Raw genomic sequence first — 14,224 nt, 5'->3', positions numbered from 1 at the left:
GTCTCTCTATGACTGACATGTTAATGACTGGTTCTTTTGATGTTCGGGACACAGCACCTGGACAAATGTTTAAATGTTCCATCTTTACTGAGAATAAACAGAGATCTTCAGACATCATGCTTGTGTGTGTGTGTGTGTGTGTGTGTGTGTGTGTGTGTGTGTGTGCGCGCCTCTCTCCTGGTTCGGGATCAGCTGGTATCGTATCGAGGTGTAACGGACGCAAAAGCAATAATTCTTCTTTATTTAACTCGTATTAAACTTAATAATTTAACCCTTACATAACATCACGCCACACGTCATTTAACATTTCACTGCATATCAGACTGTTTATGGTGACAAATAAGATTAGAATTTGATTCACGTGTCGGTGGAAATGTTGGTGGATGAGGCGTCTCTGTGTGTTATAACTTTTAAGTAGCTCGATTTTGGTAAACAAAGTCAGGACGAAACTGCTGCATCAGAAACACTTAAAATCAATTAAAATGTCAGGGTGTGTGAGAAGGGGTTGTGTGTCTGGGTCTTTCATCCACTCTTCAGCTACCAGGTCATACGGATCGATGTTTTTGAACTCTACAAGTTCTTTAAAAATATCTCTGCTTGGCACCGGGATTTAACACCATGAAAGAGATCTAAGAACAATAACAAGCTGCTCTGAACTCTGTGTCACTCTCAAAACATCTGTATCAGAAATCACCATGGCAACAGATTAGCATTAAAACCAAAGATGGCAGTGACTTCCAAAAAACAATGCGGTACAAAAACAGTGTGATGTAACTCCACATTCTCTATATTAAACATACAGTAGTGATCATGCACTGTGATCTCCTCTCATACACACACCTATTGATCCTGTTCTCAACTTCAGCTCTGTGTTACTGTATGAGTGTATTTGAGTCAGTGAGTTTATTTATAGATATTCTTTATTTATGACAAAATGTGAAATAATCCAAGACTATTTAAGAGCTCAGTGAAAGAACTATTAATAAAGACTGCATAGTTTTAATACTTTTGTACAGATCTGGCAACCCTGTTTATAGCAGTTAGATGGAGACGAATGTTCACTGACAAAATAAACATTATTTCAGCTTTAAGACCAATAAAATGTTTCTTATTTGCATTTCTCTGCTGCTTTTAAACCCTACAGTTCACACACCGTGCATTTAGTTTGTGTCCCAGGTGCAGTTTGTGTGATTAGTTACAGTGTTTTAGTAAATTTCACAGTCATTTCAGACACACTGCAGTCACATCAAGTCATGTTTTGCTCTGCAGCTTCTCACATACGTACATCTGACCCAAAGACTCTGTGACAAATCATCAGTGTGCAGTGAAAAGAAACAATCTTCCTCCTCAGGACATTGATGATCAACCTAAAACTTCTGCTTCAGTCTCACTATTAGAGAATGTGTCTTACTGAGGAGCAGGTCATGTGACTCTCAGAGAGATGATCTTACCCCAGTGTCTCCAGTTTACAGTCAGGATTCCCCAGTACAGCACAGAGACACTTCACTCCTGAGTCTCCTACTTTATTATTAGACAGATCCAGGTCTCTCAGGTGTGAGGGGTTTGATCTCAGAGCTGAAGTCAGAGCAGCACAGCCTTCATCTGAGACACCACACTCACACAACCTGTAGAGAGACACAATGACACACTCTTCATCACCAGATTTTAATCTTCATTTAAGACTTACTTTAAAGCTGATGTGTTTGTAAAATGTCATGATTTTTGTTAGGAAGTTTAAAATGAAGTACATAGTTTAAACTATAGAATGTATTGTCTAATGTGTTAGTGTTAAATCTTATGTACTTCACTTCTAGTATAATGCTCTGTAGCTCTCGCCCTGTTTTCAGAGTCTCTGTGTAACAATGCTTCAGTCTCACAATGCTTTGTTCAGACAGGTTTATCATTTAAAAAAATAAATAAATATTAAATTATAAAACATATTAAATATGATTCATTACAGATATACTTTAATTTCCTTAATTACTGTGTCAGGTACAGTATGTACGTTACACAGCCATATACTTAAAAAATTGATTCTGACTATATAAGCACACAATTAATAAGGAAAATATTCATAAAATTATTGAGTGATACCATTATTGTATTGGCCTTGCGCATCTATCTATAATTATTATTATTTTTGTGCAGCCTGTACTATTAGTATGCTAATTAGGCCCAACCTGCCTTTCATGTGACCTGAACCATCATTATAATTTTCTTCAAAACAATCATCATGGTGGACACAGAGGCAACTCGCAACAAAGACGTTTTACAAAATCTGCCGAGAAAAACATCTCGTTTGTTGACAGCTTGTCACATTTGCATACTCATCAATATTCATTAGCGCCTGTCAAAGAGGCGACTAGAAAATAGGTTTATTAAGGGCGATGGGACTAGAAAAGAGGATTTAAAATGAAAGAAAGTGGAGGGAGATCAAGACCAGAAGGTGGTGGTAATGCAACATAGTGGATGCCAACCGCCAGTAAACACCAAGAAGATAAAGGACTAACTACATCATCAACCTGAGGCCACTGTTGCCATGGGTTACTTTGGAATGTTTATTTTGAACTCATAAGAGCAACACTAGATTATGGCAGCATAGCGTATTTTGTTTGTCTGCAGCAGAGTTTAACCTAAAGCTATTTGACATAATGCAATCTCAAACCCTGAGAGTCTGTTGTGGGACCTTTAAAGTAGCAGCCATACAGGTAGAAGTTGGGGAAATGCCATTAACAATCAGAAGAATAAAGCTAATGTTGGCATACTGGGTAAATCTGCAGAAGCGTAACAAAGAGTACCCAATGAAGGCCATCCTCAAAGAGTGCTGGGACACAACAAATCCAATCTGTTGGACAGGGGACACCAAAGCAAAATGCCTAGGACTACAGAAGCTTGATACTGTATCAGTCCCACTGTGGCACTATACAGCACCCACCATGGAAACTATTAACTCCATCAATAGATGTAAGTCTAAAACAAAATATAAAAGACAAACTTATCACACATTACAAGAATAATAATCCAAAACCATGTAAACACATATTTACATCTGACCCAAAGACTCTGTGACAAATCATCAGTGTGCAGTGAAAAGAAACAATCTTCCTCCTCAGGACATTGATGATCAACCTAAAACTTCTGCTTCAGTCTCACTATTAGAGAATGTGTCTTACTGAGGAGCAGGTCATGTGACTCTCAGAGAGATGATCTTACCTCAGTGTCTCCAGTTTACAGTCAGGATTCTCCAGTACAGCACAGACACACTTCACTCCTGAGTCTCCTACATTATTATCAGACAGATCCAGTTCTCTCAGGTGTGAGGGGTTTAATCTCAGAGCTGAAGTCAGAGCAGCACAGCCTTCATCTGAGACACCACAATTATACAACCTGTAGAGAGACACAATGACACACTCTTCATCAGTGGATTTTTATCTTTATTTAAGACTTATTTTAAAGCTGATGTTTGTAAAATTATTTTATTAAAGTTGGATTAAAGTTATCTTGTTGTGTTGGGATGAAGAGCATCATATTTTAATATAAGAGTTCTGTCTCAAATGTTTCTGTCACAAAATCTAATTTAACACAGCGTATCTGATAGCTAAAGACGAGATCCCATTTTACGAACTGATTGTGTTCACTGTGTGGCAGGAACATTAAGGCCTTGTTCACACGGGCGTCAAAATCGAGCGTTTTTCTGGCGTTCGTAGCGTCCAGTGAGCGTGAATGAAGCGGCGAGTGTTTTCTACACATAGGAGTCAATGTGAGTGTTCACACGGGCTTTGGTGACGTGCGTTTGTCCGGCTGTGCGTTAAAAAAAAAACGTTGCATGCAGCTTTTTCTTTGTGTTCAAATCCCAACGAACGCAAGGTAAATGCTTCTAGTCTGTTTTATCCACGTTTATTTTACGCTTCGGAGGACTGGATATATCCCATGATCCTACACGCTATACATAGGGAAATGCGGGAAAAAAGCTAAATAAAATGCTTAAAACATAAAACTTGCGCAGAAATTTTCACATTTCTTTATAAACCACAAAAACCTTCCTTTAATCCGACGTTGTGCAGTCAGAGGGTGAACTCAGTAGCGGCGGCGATTATTTAATAATTTTTATATATTATTTTTAAATATAAAAATTTAATTAGATTTTTTAAACCAAGAAGATTCATGTCTAATATAGCAAAATGGTCCATATTAAAAGGAGGCACCTCAAATAAAACGACAAGGGCTTTTATATCCAGTTCCCCCCACACTGCCCCCACAGGTTAACACACAAACTACAATTTGAGCTGCAGGCTGGCGTTAGACAGAGACAAACGAACGCCAGTGTAGAAGTCAATCGAGCGCCACTACAAAACGCAACATAAACGTCTAGGACGTTCAAAACGCGTTCGTTTATCCAAAGATTTAACGCCCGTGTGAACAAGGCCTAACTGTGTTTAGCAGTGTAGATGTCAATTTAGAGATATTAAAAAGACACTTCATCCAAAAATAAAAATGCTATTATTATTTGCTCTTCCTCTTGTCATTCCAAAGTCTTTCTTTTACCTTTAGAACACACTTAAAGTTATTTTAATATTCTGTGTATACTGTACAACAACATTAGGGTGGGTGAATGATGACCATTTTCATTTCTTGGTGAATTGTCCTTTTAAATTTATTTGAGCACTACAACAACATCTGTACATTATTTGTGCATATAAAATTCATGCATGATATTTTGAGGACAGCCTGTGTAATTGTTTTCAGAAACTGGAAATATTAAATGTTCAAAAGTGCTCTCAATAAAATAAAGTTACTGTAGAGCCCTGTTGAGTTATGGTGCAAGTTAAACTTCAGGCAGATATCCGAGTTCTGCAAATGTTTAATTTAATACATCTGTCTCTGTCTAGCTCTGTTAAGCCACGCCTACCACGAGGAAAAAAGCACAAAATTATTACAAATAAAAAGGCGCTAGGTGCTGGGACATAATCAGGCACATAACTGCTCATAACTTCTACTTAACATTTTGATTTCATTTATTGTGCAGGTTTAACTTCAGGTTTAAATACAGTATATAAGCACTGCCAAAGTTTCATTAAATTCTGTCTAGACAGTTTTGCTTTTACAAAATCAGGCTGGACACAAAGACAGACAGACAGACAGACAGACAGCTAAATTTTCTGAGAATTGTTTCGGTCCTCCAATGTGTGAATCATAAAGATACATTGGAGAGATGATCTTACCCCAGTGTCTCCAGTTTACAGAGAGGATTCTGTAGTACAGCACAGAGACACTTCACTCCTGAGTCTCCTACTTTATTATAGGACAGATCCAGTCCTCTCAGGTGTGAGGGGTTTGATCTCAGAGCTGAAGTCAGAGCAGCACAGCCTTCATCTGAGACACCACAACCACGCAACCTGTAGAGAGACACAATGACACACTCTTCATCACCAGGTTTCAATCTTTACTTAAGACTTACTTTAAAGCTGATGCTTGTAAAGATATTTTATTCCGAATGACAAATCATGCAAAAAAGTGTGAAAGTGAATCTATGAAATTAACATAAGTTAATTAAAAGTTTTATACATTTACACAAATCATCAGTTTTACACATTATTTTGTCCTCCTCTCAGAGGCAGGTGTGTTTGGAGTAATATCTTTAGCTGTGATTTGGAGCTTGGACATTTTTTATATTCATTATTTTAATCATATCTGTACAGAGCTTGTGGAGTTAATGTCACTCTGGATGTCATTTAATGCACCATTGTGGGTGGATGAGGAGTTCTCTGTGTGGCTCATCCACCATGGAAGCTGTTGAATAGCTTGATTTTGGTAAATAACTAGGCTATGACTGAAAAAAAAGTCTGATGACGGTGCTGATGTGAGCCCTATGATTTGCCTACGCTTCTCAGTCAGGCCACACAACAAGGTATTTAAAAATGTCAGGGTGTGTGAGAAGGGGTCGTGTGTCTGGGTCTTTCATTCACTCTTTAGCTACCAGGTCATACGGATCGATGTTTTTAATCTCTACAAGTTCCTCAAAATATCTCTGCTTGGCACCGGCATTTAACTTCTCCTAGTAAGGTCCCTTTTTTTAGTTTTACTCTTTTTCATCTAGAAAGAAAACACCATGTCACAAATCTAAGAACAACAACAAGCTGCTTTGAACTCTGTGTCACTCTCAACACATCTGTATCAGAAATCACCATGGCAACCGATCAGCATTAAAACTAAATATGGTGACGCCTTCCAAAAAAACAACTCGGTATAAAAACAGTGTGATGTAACTCCACATTCTCTATATTAAACATACAGTAGTGATCATGCACTGTGATCTCCTCTCATACACACACCTATTGATCCTGTTCTCAACTTCAGCTCTGTGTTACTGTATGAGTGTATTTGAGTCTTCAGTCTCACTATTAGAGAATGTGTCTTACTGAGGAGCAGGTCATGTGACTCTCAGAGAGATGATCTTACCTCAGTGTCTCCAGTTTACAGTCAGGATTCTCCAGTACAGCACAGAGACACTTCACTCCTGAGTCTCCTACTTTATTATTAGACAGATCCAGTTGTCTCAGGTGTGAGGGGTTTGATCTCAGAGCTGAAGTCAGAGCAGCACAGCCTTTATCTGAGACACCACACTCACGCAACCTGTAGAGAGAAACAATGACACACTCTTTATCACCAGATTTCAATCTTCATTTAAGACTTAAAATAAGCCTGTTGTGTTTGTAAAATGTCATGATTTTTGTTAGGTAGTTTTAAATTAAGTACATAGTTTAAACTATAGAATGTATTGTCTAATGTGTTAGTGCTAAATCTTATGTACTTCACTTTATGTTTAACAATGATTCAGTTAAATGCTCAATGCTTTGTTCAGACAAGTTTATAAAAATATTCATAAAAATAACGAGCGATACTGTTATTGTCTTGGCCTTGTGCATCTTTCTATAAAAAAATTGTTTTGTGCAGCCTGTACTATTAGTATGCTAATTAGGCCCAACCTGCCTTTCATGGCACTGAGATCACGTGACCTGAACCGTCATTATAATTTTCTTCAAAACAACCATCATGGTGGACACAGAGGCAACTCGCAACAAAGACGTAAGCGTTTTACAGAATCTGCCAAGAAAAACATCTTGTTTTTTGACACCTTGTCACATTTGCATACTCATTAATATCCATTAGTGCCTGCCAAAGATGGGCGTGTACACCGGACCAGCCGTGTCTTTGTTTAATTATTTTAATGTTTATACAACAAATTGTATTTGCTATAGTAACTATTTTCTTCTCTTCATTTTAACATACAATCCAACACATTATTGTGAGAACTATGTATGGTCTGTGTCTTTAGCATGTAAACTTACACGTGAATTGGGTTTTTGTATAATTTAATTACATGATACAGTAAATACACTCAGTACAAAATTAGCCTCCCAAAACAGCTTTAAGTATAAACATATACAGTATATTATAGCAATATAACTTCAAGTATTTAAGTCATTAGTCTTTGGAATTTGGAAAGATTAAGTACACTGTGAAAATTATTATAGAAAATGGAGAAAGAGAACAAGGATGAAAGTATTTGATGGGTTTATTAAGCCAGTAAACACCAAGAAGATAAAGGACTAACTACGTCATTAACCTAAGGCCACTGTTGCCATGGGTTACTAGACACAGGCGCTGACCCTCTGTCGACATGTTAAGTACTTTGGAATGTTTATTTTGACCTCATAAGAGCAACACTAGATTATGGCAGCATAGCGTATATTGTATGTCTGCAGCAGAGTTTAACCTAAAGCAATTTGACATAATGCAATCTCAAACCCTGAGAGTCTGTTGTGGGACCTTTAAAGTAGCAGCCATACAGGTAGAAGTTGGGGAAATGCCATTAACAATCAGAAGAATAAAGCTAATGTTGGCATACTGGGTAAATCTGCAGAAGCGTAACAAAGAGTACCCAATGAAGGCCATCCTCAAAGAGTGCTGGGACACAACAAATCCAATCTGTTGGACAGGGGACACCAAAGCAAAATGATACTGTATCAGTCCCACTGTGGCACTATACAGCACCCACCATGGAAACTATTAACTCCACCAATAGATGTAAGTCTAAAACAAAAAATAAAGGACAAACTCATCACACATCACAAGAATAATAATCCAAAACCATGTAAACACAACAGGAAATAAGAAACTAATAATACATATACCGAGGACTCAAAAGATCTGGGTACAGCATGAACAGGGACAGTATTCTACATTCCACAGTACAAGATAACAGCTAAGGAAAAAACAACAGACCAACTAACAGTTGAACTCACAGGTATACAAATATCACTTGAATAGGAGGAGAAGCGTTATCAAGGAGAGATGATAACTGTATCAGATAGCATGTCAGCCATCACTAGTCTGGAAACAGGAAATTCATGCAGACAAAACCATCTAGATAACATCTTACAAATAGTGTCAGAATTATACCAGAAGGGTGTAAGGAGCTCTTTCCTATGGGTACCAACACATGTAGGAGTAAAAGGAAATGAAGAAGCAGATAAAGTAGAAAATATACTAGGGAAAAATATCTGGAAAATATATAATAAACAAATGAAACTGGTTTAGCAGATAAAATCTAACAGTTTTTAAAAAATCATCGTCTTTTTTTGCCCGTGCCGTTACATATAATATCTGACGTTCCACACTCCAGTACAGCAGGAGGTAATGCACCAAAATCCACCAAAAAAAACTCAAAGAAGAAGAAGCTGTCTGCAGATGGGTCAGAGAGCTGAAGCACTAACTGGTGGTTAATTATTACTGCATATTATCTTTGTGTATATTCTGATAACGCACTGTGTGTGTGTGTGTGTGTGTGTGTGTGTGTGTGTGTGTGTGTGTTATTTGAGTCAACAGATTAAAGTATACATTTTTACGCCGCTCTCTTTCATGACCAGTGGTAGTTTGTAATTGTTTTGTTTTCAGTGTGAGACAAATAACTGCTTTCTGAAGAATACGGAAAAAAACACTACATCTTGAAGTCCATTAAATAAATATATGATTTTTTACCTTTAATTAGCTTTAGTCTCAGATAAAAGGCCTATTCACATGGGATTAGTATTACCTGGGGACCTCGTGTGATTTAGAAATTACCCCCCACATTTACTTACTTATCTCCCAGATATGATGTTTTTCATACAAATAAATATTACATTTATATTATATTACAAATAATATTACATTTCATACAAATAAAGCCCTATTCGCTATTTTATTTCCTTCTACACATTGTGTCGTATGGTCTATAGTGATACGACCCAGAACCCAAAATACTTTCACTCCAACACAGCCTCCATTCTGTGCAGAAGATGAATAGAAAGGTGCAAAGGACACAAAAATCTTAAAAAAAATTATATATGACCCCATAAATCCTGGCCAAATCATATTCACACGGGACTAATATCTTTACTTTAATATTTTTACTTTACAAATTACAGACATGGGACGGGATTAAGATCACAGATAACCTCCTCAATTACTACAAATGACTAGAGGTTCTCAGGTAATACTAATCCTGTGGGATTAGGTCTAAAGGTTTGGCTTTATTGTAGATTACAGAACACATGTTTTCATTGTTTTGTTGCTCTGGAGAAACATCTGTCCATTAACATTACAGTCTATAACGTTAAATGTCCTGAATAAAATTAAAACTTATTAGTGAATTGGTTAAAATGCAAGTTTCAAAACTACAGACATCACCTGAGACAATAAAGACATAAATGTGTGTGTGGATGATATTCTCATTTTACTACGTATTTGACTGGTTGTAACAGGAGGACTCCCATGCTAAACATTGACATTCGTGTCCAGTAGGGGGTGGTATTGCATTGTTCTGCTGTGTGGCTGGTATTGACTTGGCCTAGCTGATGTTCCTACGTGTTGTTGGAGTGTTTTACAAACCAGAAGTCTAGAGTGACAAAATTGAATATTTTAGGCAGTTTGTGTGCATCTAGAGCAGGGGTCTTCAACTAAAATTGCTTAAGGTCCGGTAAATGAACACTCCTCACCAGCTAAGGTCCGGACAACCCAAAACAGGCACTGATGGTTTAGGTGTAGATAACATTTTTTATTGAACAAAATATAATATGTTCTCATATGGATACACATAAATTTACATACTTCACAAATTGGATCTCATTTTAAAGCTGTTCTGTCCTTTATGTTGTTTTAAAATATATAAATATAATAATTTAATTAAACCAGTAACAATGTCTGACAAAAATATGATGAAGGAAACAGTGCAAAATGCCTTCATCTCTAAATCTGCACAGAACATAAATTAATTTCAACATTAACAATATAAAAGGAAAACTAAAGTGCTTTTTTTCTGCTAAACTGAGATTACAAATTATCACCTTATTTACCTTGTTCAAACAAAAATCATAAATCTCATATTGCATTTTATATTCATAAAATGTTGGGGGGTGAGTGAGTGAGAGAGGACCTGTGTAGATCGCTCATACTGCACTTTAAGCTCATTTATTTTCCTCGCCCTTACCTCAGACTGCTGGGGGTAAGTTTCTTTAAAGTGTCAATGTTTAGCTTCGTAATGGCGTTTAATGTTTCCACTTTTAACAACCGCAACAGAGTCCGAGCAAATAACACACACAGGCATGTAGAGCTTAATGCAGGAAGATTAAATGCATATTTTTTCCACCTATTCATCTCGCAAAACTCGGTTTTCCGAATCAACTTTTCTAATTTTTAAACGTGACATTTTTTTTTTTTTGCGCTAATCTGTCTGTGCGCTGCTCTCGCTTTCTGCTCTCTTCAATGCACGCATGACTGCACATCTGAACGTAACGGTTGGCGCGTTAACTGTAGTAGCAACCCGTGGTGCAGTAGAACCCAAATGGCTCTACTGAGCTGACCTTCACGTGCCCGTTATACATTTTATTTCATTAGAAAATAGCGTTTGCTATATATATATATATATATATATATATATATATATTAAAAAAAAATTCATTAAGTCAAAAGGCTTTGTGGTCCGGATAGACGCATCTCGCGGTCCGGATTCGGGCCGGAGTCCCCCAGTTGGCGACCCCTGATCTAGAGGAATGTAGTGTTTTTTCAGCGTATTTGTCAGAATTTAATAAACACTGTAAGGTTTTCTGATATTGTGTGAGCTTTCCCGTGCCTTATAAGGTAATACTTCCTAAAGCCCATGACCAGATGAATGTACATCCAAATTGCTGGAACTCTTTTGTCTAACCAGAAAACGCTAACGTGCTTCCTGTTGTCTGTCTGTTTCTGGGTCTCCATATGATTTACATATTAATGACTTTTGTTCTTTTGAGGTTTGGGATGTACGTGACAGAGGACACCTGGACAAAAGCTTAAGTTTACTTTCTGTGTTGATAATCAACAGAGAACATCAGACACATTGGGTGTATGTGCGGGGGTGTGTGTATGTGTGAATGCTTGTGTGTGTCTGTGTGGTCGTGTGTGTGTGTGTGTGTGCGCGCGTGTGTCTTTCTCCTCCAGGTCAGGGTCAGCTGGTGTCGTGGTGTGATGGACACAAAAGCAATAATTCTTCATTTAACTCGTATTAAACAAAAAATTTGGAGGCTCATTTTAAACCTTACAAACATCACATTGCACTTCATTTAAACATTTCACTGCATATCATACAGTTTATGGCTGTTGTTGGGAACTTTTTCCTTTGTGGAATCAGAGACCAGGAGACAGTATTGTCAGATCTTTCAAGCAGAAGTTACTCTTCATTGAGAACTCGCTGTGCGTCGCTGTAGTCACTTTCACTGTAGCCAAGTCTGACTAAATCTCCGCTCTGGGATTTTATACTTTTTAAGGGGGAGGGATAAAAAGAGGTGGAGACGATCTAAACAAAGCATAGTGTAGTACAGGAATCAGCCTGGTAACGGAAGTTCATCAGCATAACAGTGCGTTTCAAATGAATAGGTGCTAATCTAATCAGCCTGACAGTATCACCCAGACCTTCACACTATCATAGACACAAAGGCTGTGAGATTAGCATTCAGATTTACTTTGGGACCCTACCCAGTGGTCAGGAAGTACATAAAGACAAAAGGTTAATGTCTCAGACACCTGGGCTACCAGACTTGATCTTCTTAGAATGTCACCAACTTTACCTCAAAATTTAAAACCCAATGTACATAAATCTTTCAGTTTATATACTTTTATGTTGGGACCTAGATTTAACATTTTACAAATTTGTAATCCTACACTCTGTACGTGTTAAATTAAAATGAAGTTTGAGTTACGTGTTCGTGGCATTTATGGAGTGATATCCCGGACAATATTCAAAATGAATTGCAAATTTGCAATTGCGTTTCCCATATGTGGACGCACAAAGTGTGCCATAATTCAAATGCAAATAAACTTTACATTACCATTTGCTTTTTCGCCTTCACGAACGCACAATCACAATGACACACAAAGTCCATTTGCATTTCCCATGTCTTACAAGTCATGAGCCTGTCATATTTAAACAGCAAAATCAATGACCACGTTTCCTTTTTCTTTTTCTCTGCGTCGCCATTTGCAATTGCATTTCCAACGCGTTACACGGAAACCTGTCAATCAGCGTCAGGGGCGGGTCTATACTGTGGGGCGTGATTGTATGGGGAGTGACGTCACTCGCAGTCGCCGACCAAGAGGGAGAAATTTGAGCAATGGAGGTGAACCGCGGTAAAGTTGGTGTTATGCGCTAAAATGCCCCCTGTCACAGATTGCCACACTTATACAACCTGTAGAGAGACACAATGACATTCTTCATCACCAGATTTTAATCTTGGTTTACTTGTTATAAATATGATGTCTGTTATGTTAAACTATCTCTCCTCTCTTGACCAATCACAAGGTATAACTAACACTAACCAAAACATTAACAATATTTAGTGACATTAGTCTACAGAGATTATAACAGGAAGTGAGGAGCTGTGTAGACTCACCCTATGGGAGAAATATACTTAGTCTTATCTGTGTGTACACACATGCATGATTCCATTAGTGTCAGATCCAGGCAGACATTGGCAACTAACGCCCTCAATGCAAGTCAGCAAACATGCCATCCAAGGCCTACAACTCCCAACACGGCCTAGCAAGGTCAGTGGAGTTCTAATGGTACATATGTGAAACCAATATGATGATAAATGGAACTTCAGAACAAAGACCTTGGTAAAGTACACACTCCTGTGAATAAAATCCAAACTGATATCAAGCCTTTGTTAAGTGCTTGCTTCTTGGGTATGACCAAGTTAGTGTGACAGTGGGCCCGCGTGGGCAGCAGCTCCTGCATGCTCCTTAGAATGGCTCCTCTCACTGTCTTGGTCAGTCGGTCCCTCCCAGATGTCCTTGGGTGCGGCAGCAGACAAGATTCCCATGTGATTTCCAGCGGCTGTGCAGCTTTCCGGCTGGGAAGGGGGACCTTAATGTGGAGCACAGCAGCCTTTTAATCTTCGGCAGCAGAATCACGCTGGCTCTAAGCGAGAGTGAATGTGCTACGGGAGCTTGTGCAGTCCTCTCGCGGCTGTCCTTATGGTGGAGATCGAACAGCTGCATTCAGTACTTATCTTCGAAGTCACTGGGGTTCATGACATCAGCGCAAGCGCATTTCACTATTTGCTTTTTAAGCATCTGCCGCACAAGCCTACTCTGTATGGCGTTTTTTATATCATGGAGAAAGCCCGAGATCCATTAAGGGTGATAACCCCCCAGCTGTGCCCTTACTAGCCTACCTAGTGAGCCTACAGAGTGAGCCTACAGAGTGAGCGAGGAGCGACAAAAGATTTAGGCGCCTGCTATCACTGGCGCACACCGTGACACACCGCAAGTGCATTTTAGACCTGTGGAAAAAACTGCTACAATATATAATACAGTGGAACCTCGGATTACGAGCAACGCGGTTTACGAGTGTTTCGCAAGACGAGCAACAATTTTTAATAATTTTCGACTTGAAAAACGAGCATTGTCTTAGTTTCCGAGCACCGAGTATCATGTTTCATGCATGCGCTTCTTGTTTTAACACCCAGCGTTACGTCATCACAAGTGAGCCAACGGTTTTTCTCTCTCTTGCAGCAGAACTGTAGGTAATCACCTCTCCTGCTGGGTGAATACACACACATTAACGGAGAGACCATTTTTAAAACCGTTTAAAAATTGGCAAGGAACATTCCTAGTCACTCTCATGTAAGTAAAACAACAACAA

At 38.4% G+C, this 14,224-nt stretch overlaps 1 protein-coding gene across 1 annotated transcript in view; it reads right to left on the bottom strand.

Annotated features, from left to right (window-relative positions):
* LOC128533810 (NLR family CARD domain-containing protein 3-like) overlaps positions 1-14,224 on the bottom strand; it is a 144,465-nt gene that overhangs the window by 80,517 nt on the left and 49,724 nt on the right. Inside the window, exon 7 of the mRNA XM_053508071.1 lies at positions 5,223-5,396. Within this exon, the coding sequence (XP_053364046.1) occupies positions 5,223-5,396 (174 nt within the window). The remainder of the gene's footprint in view (positions 1-5,222; positions 5,397-14,224) is intronic.

Source organism: Clarias gariepinus, chromosome 12, assembly GCF_024256425.1.
Source record: "Clarias gariepinus isolate MV-2021 ecotype Netherlands chromosome 12, CGAR_prim_01v2, whole genome shotgun sequence".
In the NCBI taxonomy this organism is placed as follows: domain Eukaryota; kingdom Metazoa; phylum Chordata; class Actinopteri; order Siluriformes; family Clariidae; genus Clarias; species Clarias gariepinus.
Note: the sequence above shows the minus strand (reverse complement) of the source record. Positions and strands in the feature narration are given on the sequence as shown.